Below are 18,654 nucleotides of genomic sequence, written 5' to 3' on the forward strand. Positions count from 1 at the left end.
TTTTAACACTGTATAGTAATCATAATGCAAACGAATCATTCATGTATTCCATGAACATTTACTGCGTGGCTACCATATGTCAAGCACTGAACACAATATAAAGAAAATAAATAGACAAAAATTCCTGTGCCTAGTGTACACGTAGCCTACTATAGAAGACACAATTCAAATTAACTCAAAAGATATTTGCTGAGCACCTATCATATGTCAACAGGGCCAGACTAAGAAATGTGAGCACCTAAAGCAGGCTGTTACCTTAGTACCTCATCAAGTTCATAATCCTTAAGGGTTTGTGAATAATTATTTAGTGGAGGCAGACAGAACATGATCTTTTTATTAACAAAAGTTGTACGTCTTTTCTTGTTGTACTTGTGGTTTTCTGAGCCAGAACAATTCTTGATTAAACTCAAGCTATTTAGAATTTAGACAATAAAAAGTCCTTCATTTTGGTGTACAGCACTCCTCCATTCAGTTTTTAAAAAGTGGCATGTGAGTTGGGAGCTTTGGAAGCTGTTTGGCACCTGGGTATAATCCTTCTTGCTACATGAATCAGTCCTATCAGCCTTCCCTACTTTAAAATTCTGTGATCAATCCTGAGAAGTTTGGCATCTCTGCTTCTTTTAATAGTTGTTGAGAGCAATCCTTTTGCACACTGACAAGACAAAACATAGTTTTGCCTGCTCAGAGGTTATCTTCCCTCCCTAAATCCACTTTGCTGTTGATTTACAAAGCAAACAAAGGATAAAACTCTGCCAGTGATAAATGTTTGCTTCTCTTTAGTGTTATATATCCTGCAACTATCAGTGCTTTTTCACCAAAATGATTATTCTTTATTTCAATGCAGTATCACATAGCAGTGTTATTGAAAATACTTTAAGTGAAAATCAGGGTTTCAATTACATTTGGTGGAGTGCATACAACACCATAGATGAACATAACTGCCAGATGAACATAGACCATTTATATTTTGCCAAATTCCCACATAGGCAGGCAGTGGTGGTCATGTCACAACCCACATCTCTTCTGGGAAGCTGATGAATTTCTTCTGATGTGTATAGTAAGATGCTCCCAGATATCAGAAACATAAAATTGTTGTGGAAAAGTTATCAAAAGAAGGAAAGGAGTTAGGATTTTAGGCCTGGTCTCATGCCAGACTATCTCAATTCAAACTCCTAAGTTTATCAGTTGGGTTTTCATTCCTGAAATCTCTTTTCACACACTAAAAATATCAAAATTGTGTATAGAAATAAAATACAAATGCATACCTTTAAAATTACTATGTATAAAAGCAAAGCATCTAAAATCTATATTGTAAATACCCTTTAGGAGAATTTTTTGTCATGGGCTAAATCTAATGTTAGTTGTAGAGAAAATGGCTTTTTTCTTGTAAGCCCAGACTTTTCTTCCCTTTTTCTTTTTCCCTTTTCTTGTTTTTCCTTTTCCTTTCTCTTTCTTTTCTTTCCCCCCTCCTTCCTTCCTTCCTTCCTTTCTTTTTTTTTTTCCCAAGGAACTTCAAACTACATTTAAAGTTGGAATTCACTCTTTGGAGAATTCCCATTATTGATTCAATATGCAGAACGCTTCTGAAAGTCTTTGAATGATAAATGTTGGATAAGGAAGATCCTTCATGGAATCTTTTTTAGTTATGCCTTGCTCACTTTTTTTTGTGGTACGCGGGCCTCTCACTGTTGTGGCCTCTCCCGTTGTGGAGCACAGGCTCCGGACGTGCAGGCTCAGTGGCCATGGCTCACGGGCCCAGCCGCTCTGCGGCATGTGAGATCTTCCCGGACCGGGGCACGAATCCGTGTCCCCTGCATCGGCAGGCGGACTCTCAACCACTGCGCCACCAGGGAAGCCTTGCCTTGCTCACTTTTTAATGGAAGTTAAACTCCTATTATATACAACAATCTTTCTTTTCTATGGTTTCCTGTTAAATTTTCTGGAAAAATATTTCATTTTTATATATCAGTGCTAATACTCCATCCCAGAAATCTGACTATAGACCAACTACTTCTCTCCTTGAATAGATAAAAGCATCCTTTGTAGCACTGAAAGTTCCTTATTTAATGTTTTAATTAAGCATGTTGTTAAAATTTCAAAGACAGACAATGCCTTTGACCAGATTCTTGCCAGGTTCAGAGATATGTGGATTCATAGCATCTTATCATGTACTCAGGCAATCAATTCCTTTTTAATCTGATTAATTTTCCATAGTATTAACCTTTTAGTGTGGATTGTAGAGGCTTAGTCTTGGTGGATTTGGAAGGCATCAACGTTGATTTTGTGTTAGTTGAGGTTGTTAGGCAGTCATGAATACGAGTTTGCTACTTACCATGTTGTTTCAATTTATGATAAGAATGACTGTGAAAAGAGAGGGCTGGGCTGCAAGTCAGATCACCTTAAATTAGGAAGCTTCTATGTCAGAGCTGAGAAAATAGGCTGTGCTATCCTTGGAGAAGGTGTCTAATGCTACCTGAGAGATCTAAGAAGGTTTTGTAAGGGGAAGAGATTCCTGGATAAATTTTAGAGTATGAATAAAAGATTTTTGGCAAGAGACTTCGACGCACAGGGGACAGGACATAAAAAATTCGGCAGGCATGAAATAAATCGTGCATTCTAGAACCCGTGAAGACTACTCTGTGGCTCAGTTGCAGGGTGCAGTGGGAGGTGAGGCTGGATACACAGGCAGGGACCAGAACCTGAAGAACCTTTTAGGCCATTCTAAGGAATTTGACAGACTCCTTTAAATGTTGGAGAGCTGCAGAAGGATTTCTAGCAATCTTAGAAAGAAAACTGGCGCAATGTGAAAGCTGCATTGGCATGGGGGTGAATCTGGAGGGATATTCCAATCAAGCGAGTGTTGCAGCTTATCAGGTGACAAATTATCAAGTCCTGAATTAAAACATGGCTGTGGAGATGGAGAAAAAGGGTACATTGGAGAGTAAATAAATAAAATTGACAGAATTTGCTGATGAATGAGGAGGTTAAGTCTGTGACTCACTTTTTTGACTTGAATGACTAGGATAAAGTTTATATTTTTACATGAGTTAGGGGATATAGCTGCAGTAGTTATAGTATATACATGCAAAACCCATTTATACACACACACATATATTAAATTTCACATTAAAATAAAAATATAACTGTTTAAAAAACAAGCTCTCATGAGGTGACGCAAGCTTGCTGTAGCACACCGTTACCTGTGACCTGTGCCACGTGATTTTGGGAAGCACTTCTCTCGATAGAGGCTGCAGCTAGCATGTGTGTGTGTGTGTGTGTGTGTGTGTGTGTGTGTGTGTGTGTACATGCTCATATGTGCTCACTTAATCTTGAATCATGGAATCATAGAGGTTTAGAATTTATAGGAATTTTGAAGATCATCTGTTACTATTTTTTTAAACAAATCAGGAAATTAATCAGGAGAGGTTAAGTTACCTCCCAAAGTAATAGAACTAGCTGGTTTTATTTTGATTAACATGCTACATTTTGTGGTACAGGGGTGTCTCACTGTTGTGGCCTCTACCATTGCGGAGCACCGGCTCCAGACGCGCAGGCTCAGCGGCTGTGGCTCACGGGCCCAGCCGCTCCACAGCATGTAGGATCTTCCCGGACCGGGGCACGAACCTGCGTCCCCTGCATCGGCAGACGGACTCCCAACCACTGCGCCACCAGGGAAGCCCAACATGCTACATCTTAATTTGAGTAGTTAGCTCTGCTGAGTCTCTTGAAAGGGATTAACCATTATGGTTGCCATTAACCATTAACTTACTAGCCCTATTTGAATTATTTTATTTATATGTTCTTTGTTTTACTGATGAAAATTATACCTTGATCAGAAAATATCATAAATTCATATATTTGGTGATTTTTAAGAACATGGAGACGTTGTGATTATTGGATAAGCACATAAAAACATTAAGGCTGAAATTTGTGTTTGGAGGGAGAGAAAGTATTTATACATTTAACAGAGGAAAATGCTATGACTTAAGAATAAAAGATGTAATTATAAAAACAAAGAGCCCAGTAAAGCTTTGAAAAGCAAAAGCATTATGAAAACATCCACATTTTTTTTATCATTTTGCAATGGCCTTGACGTGGTTTGAGAGTTTAATATAAAAATAATTTCTCCCTGAAGTTATTCATTACTCCTTTTTACATGTTTTAAATAATTTGGTATTTTTTTCTTGTTTTAATAACGGTCAAGCTAAATCCTCAACCTAATTAGAAGGTACAGTAATTTGCTGATGAAAAGGGGTCAAGAATCTTTGTAAGTGAATTGATTCCTTTGAAGATCAAATTGACCAAACTTGGACCGCTCTCTCTTTTCCCATGTTCCACATATTTATTGACATTTCCTGGAGGGTAGTTGGCACAGGCACGCTGATATTACACTAGATTAACGTCACGTTGCTGACAGATGAATGCCTTTACAGTTGTCAATGGGCAAGACACAGGAACATATCAGACCGCATTGGTAAATCAGGGAGAAAAGTGGGAAAGTCACCCACCACTGGAGATGTAAAGCACATCGTCCTAGGTTTAAAAATGATCCTTTAGGTTAATCTGTGAGCAAATTGATTGATGAAGTAACAAAACAGTACACTTGGGTAGGCATTGTAGCAACTACATTTAAACCCCTTTTTAGTCCTGTTTTGGAAACTGGATGGCAATATTGCACAATAGAAGCACATTGTGAGCTGAAAAAATATAGTTTTGATTCCCTTATATGTTCAAATCATTATGACAGGTGCCTTGGTGGGAGATAATTTTACTTATTCCTACTATTCCAGAAGCTTGAAATCCATTTAGGTAGAGAGACTTAAGTATCAGAAGAGTGAATATTATTGTCTTTAAATAACTGTTATTATTAACCCTATCCTCATATAGAGAATCTGAAGCCTCAAGTGAATAAAGAAGTACGAAGAGAGAGAGCTTGTTAGCGGCAGCTCACTGTGGTCACGCACTGGTCTTTCTGTGAGCTTCAGCTTTGTGCCTCATTACAATACATACTTACTGTTAAATGGCTTGGGCAAACAGTTGCTCTAGGAGTGCAGTAAAAACTAGAATATGGCGTGTTCTTTTAAATTCAGGCTATTTCAAGCTCTGAATATGGTGATCATAATGAACTTTCTTCATTTGGCAGAATCTGTGGAGCTTTTCAAATGATAGATCATAACAGCCCCCCTAGCTTTTAAAATTACTTAGTTAATAGGGATTCTTGTTGGCAAACTTGCTCTAGAAACCTATGCATCTCCCAAGAAGATAAGTACTTATTAGAAACTTATTTAAGAAATTAGGTCTACTCCCCAGGGCAGTGAACAATGAGGATAGCTTCTGAACTCTTCTAAAAATTTACCGGTAATTATGGAAAATTAAGTACAAGTAGTACCAACATAGTTATTAGCACCACAAATTTGATAGATGTCCTCCTGAAAGAGAGCTATAAATTGCATAATATAATTCTGAAAACAAATAAGGCCTGTCACCATATATCATAGCTGTATCTTATTATAACAAAAGAAAAATATATTATGGGTTAAAAATTGGAGGACATGACCTCTAGGGACTTTTGACTCTGAGTTACTGTGACTTTAGCAATTTTTGAATACATAAATATATTTTTATATTTAAATGTATATACTTATGTTTATATTTAAACTATATATTTACATATTATATTTAAGTATATATTTATATAAATATATATTTCTGTAGAATATTTGAAGTAAGTACTGTGCTTCTGTAAGTAAACCACCATAAACTATTTCATAGCTCTAAATGTGTTCAAAGTAGACTTGCCATTATTGACATGTCACACCCTGGGGCATGTACAGCAGACACATTCATGGGTAAAAGCAATGGTACTTATGTGCCTGGTGGTCACCTGGGCTTCTGCTCTTTCTTCCCCCAAAGATAAGGTGCTAATAAGCAGACCCTTAAAATCACTAACCATGCACCTACTGTAGGGTTGGGCATTTTTATATTAAACTGTGATCTGAGGGATTTAAAGGTTTGTAAAGAAGGTGATGTACATGATGATTATCTGTCAACACCTGTGTGTGTGTGTGTGTGTGTCCTGTGTATCCTTCCAGGGTTTTCGCAGCAATGTTGATGAGGTTAGCATCCAGCGCTCTTATATTTGGTGGAGAAAAGGAGCGATGCAAGGGATGTGGGGGCTGATAGAGGAAATGTGATAGAGTTAAAAGGGAACTGCAATGAGCTGACTGGAAGCCCAAGGACTCAGAACACTGTAGGAGAAGCAATCAAGAGAAGTGTACTGAAAAGTTGGAATCGAGAGCACAGTCTCAAGGAGGCATGAATTTAAAGATCAGGCCTGGAAAGCAGGCTCTCCCTCTGAAAAGACATCACAAGCTACCATCCCACCTTTGAACCAGATCAATGACAATTTAATGTTAACAGTTAAAAGTGAGGACTCTGCACTCAGACTGCCTGGGTTTGAATCCTGGCCTAGCACCAGTTACATGACATTAGTCAAATCAAACAATAGATCTATGTCCCAGGAAAATGAAGGTAATAGTATCTACCTAGTAGGGTTGTTGTCAAGATTAATTGACTTAATTTATGTGGAGCCCTTACAACAGTGCCTAGCAGGGGGTCAATTTCAATTCATAATATGTGTTATAATAGTAATAACCATATATGCATGGTTTATATATATACATGACACATGTGTGTGTGTGTGTGTGTGTGTGTGTATATATATATATATATGCCTTATATATACCTCTACCAGTCACATTATTATTATTATTACTACTTTTATTTTTCCCAAGCAAAAGACCAGAGAATGACATTGAGCACATAGTATGCTTCTTTTTTTTTTAACATCTTTATAGGGGTATAATTGCTTTACAATGGTGTGTGTGTTTCTGCTTTATAACAAAGTGAATCAGTTATACATATACATATGTTCCCATATCTCTTCCCTCTTGTGTCTCCCTCCCTCCCACCCTCCCTATCCCACCCCTCCAGGCGGTCACAAAGCACCGAGCTGATCTCCCTGTGCTATGCGGCTGCTTCCCACTAGCTATCTACCTTACGTTTGGTAGTGTATATATGTCCATGCCTCTCTCTTGCTTTGTCACAGCTCACCCTTCCCCCTCCCCATATCCTCAAGTCCGTTCTCTAGTAGGTGTGTGTCTTTATTCCTGTCTTACCCCTAGGTTCTTCATGACATTTTTTTTCCTTAAATTCCGTATATATGTGTTAGCATAAGGTATTTGTCTTTCTCTTTCTGAGAGCACATAGTATGCTTCTCAATCCAATTTTGAACTGCTGAGCCCTTTCTTCAAACAACATTAAATACTTAGAACAAGTATTAGAACGAGGTGCTCTGGTTGAATTAATGGTGCCTGAAGCATTCCCTGCTGCCCATCCCTCTGACTCCCATGGAGACCCCTGGGTACCACTATGGAGCACATTTTGAAAACTGCTGATGTGGTGGGAAGAATCCAAGGCTTGGCATCAAGACCTGGAATCAGGTTCCTTCTGCCATTAACAGGTTGTGTGACCTTCAGCAGGTGTTCCCTGGGCCTCTGTTTCTTGATCCATACACTGTAAAGAGTTAGACTAGTTCAACGGTTTTCAAACTCTTCCACTTCAAACTCCCAAGTGTTCCAGAGAAGTGCACCAGGACCTTTTGGGGAGTGGGTGGTAGGGAGCATGCTGGGTGAGGAGAGGGAATCCAGCAACTTCCAACAGGGCTCCCCTGTTCATATATCGGAGTTCTGTAATATTTGTTTGAAGAATGAGTACCACTGCTAAAGAAATTTTGACTAGATGATAAAAGTTTCTTCAGTTTCAGTTGTTCTCTAGTTCTCAGAAATTCACTCACTGAACCACAGTAGAAGAAGTAAAAGCATGAATGAAATTCTAAATCTGAAGAAACTGAGTAATAGGGGAAGCAGTATGGACGATTCACAAGGTGCTGTGCAGTGACCCATATATATCAGTATCTCTGATACCCAGGGAAAAAGCAAAACCTCTGTGACATGAATTTTATTTGGATACTTTGGTTTTTTTGTGTTCATGGGAGCATACACTGGCACAATGATAATAAGTTTGTGGACCAACGAGAAATATTACTGTAGGAATAGTATATACTTAAAATCTGAAGACAACTAAAATGAACAATTATTTAAACATTGTATGTTGCAGGACTTTTCTTGGTGGTTAGTGATCAGAAAATATATCCCTTGCAAAGTAAATGTCAAATTAAAATTATACATCTATGATTGCCGTGTTGCTATCAGAAGTATATGTGAGCTCAAAAGCTCTTGACTTGGGCTTCCCTAGTGGTGCAGTGGTTGAGAGTCCGCCTGCCGATGCAGGGGACGCAGGTTCGTGCTCCGGTCCAGGAAGATCCCACGTGCCGCGGAGCGGCTGGGCCCGTGCGTGAGCCATGGCCGCTGAGCCTGGGCCCGTGAGCACAGGCCGCTGAGCCTGTGCTCCGCAACGGGAGACGCCACAACAGTGAGAGGCCCACGTACTGTAAAAAAAAAAAAAAAGAAGAAGAAAAAGCTCTTGACTTGATTGAGATTTGAATAATGAAACGTATTTAGGTAAATCAAGTTTCCACGTTCTCTCTGGAAATAAATTTTGTAACTGATGAGTCTGTGGGTCATGTTTATGGCTTAGATTGGCCCTAAATTTAGTCCCTCTCATGTTCACCTTGCTAAAAGCAATGGAAAACCTATAAACATATGTGACTATATAGGGAGAGTGGTAGCATCTGTTTATCTGTAATTTCGATAATGATTAATATGCAACAACAAGGGCTGATTACACTTATAAACTTCACATATAGTGTGAGTTGACAGCTGCCCAGTGATTTTTCTCTTCAATTATATTTCCTTCCCACCATTCAAAACTCTCACTGCTGTGTCATTGTGTGTGTGTGTGTGTGTGTGTGTGTGTGTGTGTGTGTGTGTGTTAAAGTATAATATTTTCAGTTTCACAGCTGAAATATGTTAGCTTGGAGCAATATCACCCATTAACACTTCATCATGGCTTAGTCTATCAGACTACTTCCAGAGACTCAAGTCCTGGGGGACTGACACTTGTAACAATTCAGTGGGGGATAGAAATCAGAAAGGTATGCGGCATGGAGGAGGAGTGTGCATCCACCTGGAGACCAGAGTGGGGATGTGGGCAACCATGAGGTCCTGTTGGGCTGGACAAAGGGCAAGATGTTGACTGAGGGGTGCACATATGGAGGGGAATTGCAGAGGCCAAAAGTTGCCTTTTGTGACCTAGCCCAGTGCTTTGTACATAATCCATCTTCAGTAAGTGATGGCTGAATCAAATTATTTTTGTCCTAGGCTGGTTTTGGCTAGAACTAAACTTGAGATTTAATGTTAATATATTTTAGTTATTAAAAAGATTTTGTATGGCTTATTTTCTGAAATCAAATTTTTTAAAGAGGCATGATTTCCTGTTTTAAATTCATTTAAATAATACCTTTTGTGCTGGAAAAGAATCTTAAGGAAAAACACTTCAAATATAAAGCATAAATAATTCTTCCTTTAATAAGACAGTTCCTATTATAACCATTGAGTAATACATCTGCTGCAAGGATGTTATTTTTTTCACCAGTACATGTGCACAGCTCTGATTAGAGGAAGTAAAGATGCACATCTCCTTCAAGTGGTGAATTAGACCCAGTGGGGAAAAGGTGTATTTTATTATGACAGACTTTATAATTATGAAAGTTCCAAATAGGCCTCTTTAAAAAAAAAACTTTAAAAATATAATTCTCCATCTCAAATCTGTTATGGTGTTATGGTGACTATCGATTTCAGAAAAATGTACATTAAGAGCATCTTCCTCCAGTGTTAATATCATTATTGCACCACAAAACATTTTATATAAAGGTCTCTTGAAGAATAAATTTTAATAAACATCCTTTCCGTACTTGTTCTTCTACCCAAGATTTGCTCACATCTGCAGTTTTCAGAATAAGCCCACAAATGTTACAGTATCTTTACAAAATAAGACCAATCAGAAGATAATTCTCAACCCAGGTGACTTGGTTTAAGCCTTGACTCTATTGTTCATTTTTATCTCTGTTCAGAGGCACTTTTTAAAAAAAAAATCATATCCACGTAACATTTAAAAATGAGGTTTTAGGGCTTCCCTGGTGGCGCAGTGGTTGAGAGTCTGCCTGCCGATGCAGGGGACACGGGTTCGTGCCCCGGTCCGGGAAAATCCCACATGCCGCGGAGCGGCTGGGCCCGTGAGCCATGGCCGCTCAGCCTGTGCGTCCGGAGCCTGTGCTCCGCAACGGGAGAGGCCACAAACAGTGAGAGGCCCGCGTACCGAAAAAAAAAAAAAAAAAAAAAAAAGAGGTTTTAAAAATACATTGTTATCACCAAACATATTACAAGATTTGTATTAACCTTTTTCTGTTCATTTCCAGGGCTACAGCAACACACAAAGGCCAGATTATCTTCAAAGATGCTTTAGCCCAGCAACTGTGTGAACAAGGAGGTAAGAATCATCTTTGACTTCTTCATATTGGTTGTGTCAAAATTATTCATGGTAGGTCCTATGTACTGAGTAAGCGTTTCATGACTATTACTTGATCATGGCACTTTAAAAATGGAATTATTGACCCCTTAATATCTCTAATAATTATTTAGTTACTACTTATTGATAAAGATCTGTACAGTTCTGAAGATACTAAGTGTGAGTGAAATAAACCAGAGAAAATTTATATTCTTTTCATAGTTTTTTTTTCCTAATGAGTTATATTTAGTTGTCCTGGAAATATAAAATCTTACTAATTTTAGAATTTTACAAAAACACATCTGCGTAATTTACCACTTAAATTTCTTGTTAACTTTGTCGAAAATATTTGTTTATAGCTTTTAATATTTGAGTGTGTTATAGATGATCGTGTATGTAGTATCGATATGCTTGTTTCTACTGTGTGCACTATTAATTTCAGATGCAACATCATTTCAGATGCGTTAAGTGTACATTAAGTAGTCACATTAAGCTTTGTCACTGCCTCATACCCATCCAGACTCTCACCCATGCCAAAGTCTCATAGACGCACATATGTGAACGTATGCACATGCACACAATGAACAAAATGTCATCCCATTTTCACCATTATCATAGGCATATTATCAATTTTTGTTTACAGAGTTCTATTTTGGGGGAAACTTGTTAACTTAAGAATTACATTATTGAATGTAAAGGAAATTTCTACTAATTATCTCTCTACTAAGGAGACTCTAATGGGTTTAAGACAGAAATTAGGAAAATTATGTGGGTTTTTAAAAGGCTTAAGAAAGTACCAATTGTTATTTATAGTCATATATATCACCAATATGGCTTTATCTAAGTAATGAGACACTTGATGACCATTACTGGCAAACTTCTGATTGTTTACCTAATAACTCTTGAATCTGAAAACCCCATTCTAATTCTAGTTTCACATATATTATCAGTGTTCTTAGTTTATTTGAACAGATTTGTATTCTGTGACTTTTGAGAATGCAAAAGTGTGATAGCCTTTGTGTAGGCTCAAGAAATCTACCACAATGTAAATCTTTTTCCAGACTATAAAAATGTTCGCATTACTGAAAATATAGAACACCATATAGCAGTGAACGTTAATATCCAGAAAACTGCGTAGTGTCAGGAAAAGACATGTCTAATTTTACTGACATTTATCATTGCCTAAAAGCTGATTTCTTTTAAGCCTTGAATTTTTGAGTCTCTTCTGTTGTAAATGAATTGTTGGGATTGGGTTCATTTGAAATGAAAAGGAAAAAACCAAGAAAAATCAGTGGGAAAAAATTCTCAACCAGTGAGGGAAAAAAATGCCTTACATAATAGTAATGTTACACATGACCATGATTTACATGATGGTAGACTGGGATGTTATTAAAAATTCTATTCAGCCCAGGACCAGAGGAAAACATTGAGCTTTTTCAACAGCACCTAATCAATTGAAATCATATCAATCCATCCAAGATAGGGTGGAAAGGATGCTAACAAGATTGATTGCTTCCTGCTGTCAGGAATAATAAGGGAAATAATTGGTGCTATAAAACATATATTTATTTTGGCCCTCTCACTTTTAATTAAAACATCAATTATCTCCTCAAATAAAATAACATAAATTTAACATGTAATAATATCCTATGCATTGGATGAGGAATATCTAATGTAAGTATCAAAGAGAGTAAAATGACAGTCTCTATATATCTACCACAGGACAATGCCTTTCAGTCACAACATACTTGGTAGGTTTGTTGATTTTAATTAAATTAAGGAATTTAAACAAAAATTTTGCTTGTGGAGCTTGAGGATAGCTATTATTACAAGATGATTGCTGGCTAAGCATATTAACTATTTTTTTTTATTGAAGTATAGTTGATTTACTATGTTGTGTTAATTTCTGCTATACAGCAAAGTGATTCAGTTATACATATATATATATACATTCTTTTCTATATTCTTTTCCATTATGGTTTATCCCAGGATATTGAATACAGTTCCCTGTGCTATACAATAGGACTTTGTTGTTTATGCATACTATATATAATAGTTTGCATCTAAGCATATTAAAAAAGTGAAAGAATCAGAAAACATACTAATGATGTCTTAGATGGCATGTAATCTTGATCCCCTTCCTTAAAAGGCATTCAGTGAAGGATTTTATTCTGCAAACATGTATCCAGCCCCTGCAAGCCCCTGTCCTAGTGCACAGTGCTAAATATGGATATAAAAGTAAAAACAGCCATTTCCTGTTCTTGAAGGCTGGGATCACAGAGGTAGCTAGATTCGCCTGGGATGGTTAGGAAAGACATCCTGAGGATCAAGTCCTGAAGGGTCAGCCGCAGTTTAAGAAAAAATAGGAGGGAAGATTCCATCTCTCTTATCCTTCCCATTGCTACTGACCCACCTTAGATGAGGACCCATCCCCTCCTTGGGGAATTGCTTACTAGCCTCGTCCCTAGTTTCCCTGCTCTCACTTTCTCTGTGCTCTATGCAGAGCTGCTAACATGGAAATAGGATTCTATCATTTCCCTGCTTCAAACCCTTCAATATCTCAATTGGAGGCAACAGTTTATCTTCAGAGTAGAATCCCTACTGATATACGAGGAAAATCCTTTACAATCTGGCCTCAGTTTTCCTCCCCTGCCTCATTTCTTGTCATCCTTTCTTTTCTCCTTAAAATTCCTGGCATGCATGTCACTTGATCACCAGTGTTATTGGTACTCTATACCCCCCTGTCTTCTTTGCCTGGTCGACCCTTTTTCATCTTCTTGTCTTCTTCGTCTAGCTCAGGCTTTCAGACCCTGCTTTGGTATTACCTCTTCCTGAAAAAAAAGTCTCTGATCCCCCTTACAGTCCTCCTCGATCTGGTCTTGGCGACTCTCGTGCATGGTGACATAACTCTGAAGGCGCAGGAATAATGCAAATGGAAACACTGTTAGCACTACTATGTGTCAGACTGCACCCTCAGCACTCCACAAACATGGACTCGTTTAAGCTTTACTGCAGCCCCCTGAACTATTATTATCTGCACTTGACAGATGAGGAAACAAAGGCACAGTGAGAATAACTTAAGGTCACACAGCTAGAAATTGACCAAGCTGGGATTGGATCCCAGGCAATTTGGCCAGTAGCCCACAGTATTAGCATTCATATTACATTGCCTTTCAAAGAAATCTCTTCCTTAAGCATGCATTCGTTCATTTGATAACTATTCATTGTGTGTTGTAATAAGAGCATTAACGCACATGCCTTGTCTGCTGTTCACTATAAGCTCCTTGAGGGTAGGGACTGTGCTCTTTATTGCTGAATCTCTAAAGCTTTCCACGATGTGCAGTGCATAGTGTGCACCCAATAAATGTTATTGAACGAATGAATAGTTGGAGTACAGTGGTTGGATTTCAATGTGTTGGCCTGAGGAAGCTGCTTTCCGTCCCACAGGGCTCTCCAGCAGCCTGCTGAGTAGAGAGGCAGTTTGGAGACACATCAGGATATAGATGCTGAGGAGGCAATGTACTCATCCAGGGAGTTCCCCGGAGAAGGGAGGAAGGGGCCCAGTGTGGAATGCTAGCCATTGCAGGGACGGAAGAGGGAACTCTGGGAGAAGGGGCAAGCTTCAGAAATAGGGGTACTAGGGAAGAATTTTCAACATGGGAGAGGCGTTCAAAAGGGACAGAGGCTTCCAAAAGAATGGTGAGGAGAACAAGAAAAATGCTATAGGATTTTTCAATTAACAGGTCATTGGCAATTTATAAGTGAGGATGGTTTCGGGAGAGGCCAGACTACATGAGCATCTAAGCATATTAAAGCCTTACAGGTTGGAAAGCTGTTGCCCAGGGTTTGGAGTCAGACAGTCAAGGGAAGACAAATTGTTGTGAGTTGAGAAGTATTTAAAGTTGAGGCTTTGAAAAAATCTAAGATTAAAAGGAAGGAGAGAAAGGGCAGCCCTAGTGGAAAGCAGGTTCAAGGGAAAGATGGGTTCATTCTCTCTCTCTCTCTCTCTCTCTCTCTCTCTCTCACACACACACACACACACACACACACACACACACACACGCACGCAAAGTGTTTATAGACTTTCACTGCCTTGTAGACAAAGACCATCAGGCGCACGCCTAGAGTTCAACAGATGGGGTTTAGTGCTCATTCCAGAATAGGAGAAGGTACATCATTGGGAACTATGGTGTGGGTCAGTAAGTGGAAATTATAAAACGAATCATTATGCTATTTGGGCCTATATTTTGTAATTTCGGCTCAGGTTTAAGGAAGTGGGGCTTTGCTCTGGATTGGATGCTATTAGCAAGTGTGGGTATTCTATGGTTGGGGATCTCAATAAATCTTATCCATAGGGAGGGCAGAGCAGAGCCAGGCTAAGGCTGTAATTGATAAAGAAGCAGCAGTTACTCCTATCAGCCAGGAGAGAGGGATGCATGGTATATTGTGAGTTGGACAATGTTCTGGTTGTGCTTGCATTCAGATGTGATTATAAAGTGGTCCTTTGTCTGTCTTGACCCATCATGATCACAGAGTGGCTTTGTCTGAAGCTGATGTTCTGTGAAATTGTTTCTGTTCACTGGAAGAGCACCAAGGCCCAGCTGTGAGTGCCAGGCCAGCTCCTGGATGTCAGGAGCTGCTTTTCCTTTCTTGAGGCCTGAGGGGAGAATGATGCTAAGAGGCAGTCATTTCCTTTTGGATTTAGCCTTTACGAGGACTTTTGAATCATAGAGAAGTAGGTCTGGATCCAGGCTTTGTGTGACCATACTCTCCAGAATCCCTAGCACAAAGTACAAGCTCGGTAAATGATAAAGGGAAGGCATCTTGCTGGAGCAAAATTTTATTCAAGGTCAGCCAGGAGGAAATAAAAAGACGAAGTAGATCAGTGTGGTGAGATTATGGACATTTAATTTTTTTCTTTGAACTTATCTGTATTTTCTAATATTTTTTTTACAGTGAGCTTATATTATTTGGGTTATAATATATGTTTCCCCAAAACACAACAAATATAAGGTTATACTTATGAAGAAGGAGGGACAACTCTGCTGAAGCAGGTGGAATAAATCACTTCTAAGAACTGAAGGAAAATTCTGAATTACAACTCCCATGTCTCCTCCTGTGTGAGGTCTTGCCTGTCTCCCTTAACGTGATTGGTCTATGTTGTTATAATTATTTGTTTAAATACTCATGCCCACCCCATCACCCCGACTTGAAGCTTCTTGAGCCCAGCAACCATGACTTAATTTTTTGTTTTTCTTAACATCTAACAATGCTTGGCATAAAACAGACACTCTAAATGTTTGCTGAATATCACCTTAAACATTATACATCTGAAAAATCTCTGTCTTTCTTGAAAAAATCTCCTTTAACCCTGAACTTTTGCTGCGGAACACCATGAGGCAGTGTGGCTGTCACTAAAACAGTGTTCTCTACACTGACCTCAGGTTGAAAAATGATGAATCATTGCGTTAAGAAATCTGAAAACTATTCACAGATTTCCATCTAAACACTAATGAGTCCCCTGAATGCTCTTGGGACATAAATCAGGTTTGGGGATTTTATGTCTTCACCTTGAATCCTGAGGTCCTAAGTAATTATAAACACATATCCAGCTGAATTCTGCTGACAAGGTAGTACAGACGAGGAAGCAGAGTTTTCTCATGTCCAGTCGGGTGTGGGGTAGGCGGGTGCCAGGTTGTATACTCCCAATTGTTTTGAAAGCGGAAGATGCTTAGGTTCATTCACCAGCAGTAGAGAATAAAGAAGTGAATTCATTTAACATTCAGTACTCAACAAAGAATTTTTGAATGCCTGCCATGGGCCAGGCTAAGCTAGATCTTGGGATATGGTAGTGAACAGAGCAAAGATCCCTGCTTTACTAGAGCCTACATTGTAGTGGAGAAGATAGACAATTAATATGAGATATAATAAATGAGTAAATGTGATACCGTGTTAGAAGGTGGCAAGTGCTGTAGGGAAAAAAAAGACCTCAGAATAGGGCAGGGTAAAATTACACAGTTGGGTAGAAGGGGGAAAGGCAGTTTGCAATTTTAAATAGGGTGGCAGGTAAGTCAGGCAGGCCTCAGTGGGAAGTAACATAGCAAAGACCAAGAAGGTATCTGTGGGATTACCCAAAATGTCATTAGGTGATTTTAAAGACAGATGTGGTAGTGGTTTCTTTTGTTTTTGTTTTTTTTAACATCTTTATTGGAGTATAATTGCTTTACAATGGTGTGTTAGTTTCTGCTTTATAACGAAGTGAATCAGTTATACATATACATATGTCCCCATATCTCTTCCCTCTTGCATCTCCCTCCCACACTCCCTATCCCACCCCTCCAGGCAGTCACAAAGCACCGAGCTGATCTCCCTGTGCTATGCGGCTGCTTCCCACTAGCTATCTATTTTACGTTTGGTAGTGTATATATGTCCATGCCACTCTCTCACTTTGTCCCAGCTTACCCTTCCCCCTCCCAGTATCCTCAAGTCCATTCTCTAGTAGGTCTGCATCTTTATTCCCATCTTGCCCCTAGATTCTTCATGACCATTTTTTTTTTTTTGCGGTAGTGTTTTGTGAACTACTCTTAGAGGTGATCAAAGCAAAGGATTGAGGCAATTTCAGAATTGACTGAAAACCTGAAAGGAACTAGAAGAAGTCAGTCTTTTGCAAGAAGTATTATTGTCAAACGGTCTAGAAAGAGCTGCAGACCTAATCCATATTCCTCAGAATCATGTAAACAGAGTTTCTGCTGAAAATGTTAAGGTATGTGGTATGTATAGACTGAGGATGAGGAATAATATTTGAATGTATGCTCTTGATCCTAGCTCTGTAGCTTCCTTATGTGTAGATTAGCAACAAAGCCAGGAAGGTTAACTTGACAAAACTGTACACCACTTGTGAGTGGCAGGATTAGAATCCAAATCTCTGGCTGACTCACAGCCCACAGTGGGTTCCATTTTACCAAATAGATTCTTAAATTAAAAAAATCCAACATTAAAAAGCCTTAGGAATTACAACTTCAATAAACAAGATCACCACTGCTGCCTTAATTTCCTGAACACCCAGGAGAGAACACACACTTTTGAGCCCTTGTAAGACAAAGGTGGCAAGTGTCAAGCAGATGTGAGTGTATCGAGCGTGGCCACTGCTGGTGCCGCAGTGTGCACAGATCACGGTGGAGGCACGGGCAGGAGTGGGCATATACTCATTGGCCTGTGAACTGCTTGGCATAACCTCTTCAAACACACACATCTAGTAGGTCTGCATCTTTATTCCCGTCCTGCCCCTAGGTTCTTCAGAACCTTTTTTTTTTTTTTTTAGATTCCATATATATGTGTTAGCATACGGTATTTGTTTTTCTCTTTCTGACTTCCTTCACTCTGTATGACAGTCTCTAGGTCCATCCACCTCACTACAAATAACTCAATTTCGTTTCTTTTTATGGCTGAGTAATATTCCATTATATATATGTGCCACATCTTCTTTATCTATTCATCTGTCAGTGGACACTTAGGTTGCTTCCATGTCCTGGCTATTGTAAATAGAGCTGCACTGAACGTTGTGGTACATGACTCTTTCTGAATTATGGTTTTCTCAGGGTATATGCCCAGTAGTGGGATTGCTGGGCCATATGGTAGTTCTATTTTTAGTTTTTTAAGGAACCTCCATACTGTTCTCCATAGTGGCTGTATCCATTTACATTCCCACCAACAGTGCAAGAGGGTTCCCTTTTCACCACACCCTCTCCAGCATTTACTGTTTGTAGATTTTTTTTTTTTTGCTGTACGTGGGCCTCTCACTGCTGTGCCTCTCCCATTGCGGAGCACAGGCTCCGGACGCGCAGGCCCAGCGGCCATGGCTCACGGGCCCAGCCGCTCCGCGGCACGTGGGATCCTCCCGGACCGGGGCATGAACCCGCATCCCCTGCATCGGCAGGCGGACTCTCAACCACTGCACCACCAGGGAAGCCCTGTTTGTAGATTTTTTTGATAATGGCCATTCTGACTGGTGTGAGGTGATACCTCACTGTAGTTTTGATTTGCATTTCTCTTATGATTACTGTTGTTGAGCATCCGTCATGTGTTTGTTGGCAATCTGTATATCTTCTTTGGAGAAATGTCTGTTTA

General features: G+C 39.3%; 1 protein-coding gene across 1 annotated transcript in view; it reads left to right on the forward strand.

Annotated features, from left to right (window-relative positions):
* The window catches only part of RELN (reelin), a 516,016-nt gene that overhangs the window by 204,817 nt on the left and 292,545 nt on the right, over positions 1 to 18,654 (forward strand). The window contains exon 4 of the mRNA XM_033862920.2: positions 10,439 to 10,509. Within this exon, the coding sequence (XP_033718811.1) occupies positions 10,439 to 10,509 (71 nt within the window). The remainder of the gene's footprint in view (positions 1 to 10,438; positions 10,510 to 18,654) is intronic.

The sequence above is a fragment of the Tursiops truncatus genome, chromosome 9 (genome assembly GCF_011762595.2).
Source record: "Tursiops truncatus isolate mTurTru1 chromosome 9, mTurTru1.mat.Y, whole genome shotgun sequence".
NCBI lineage: Eukaryota > Metazoa > Chordata > Mammalia > Artiodactyla > Delphinidae > Tursiops > Tursiops truncatus.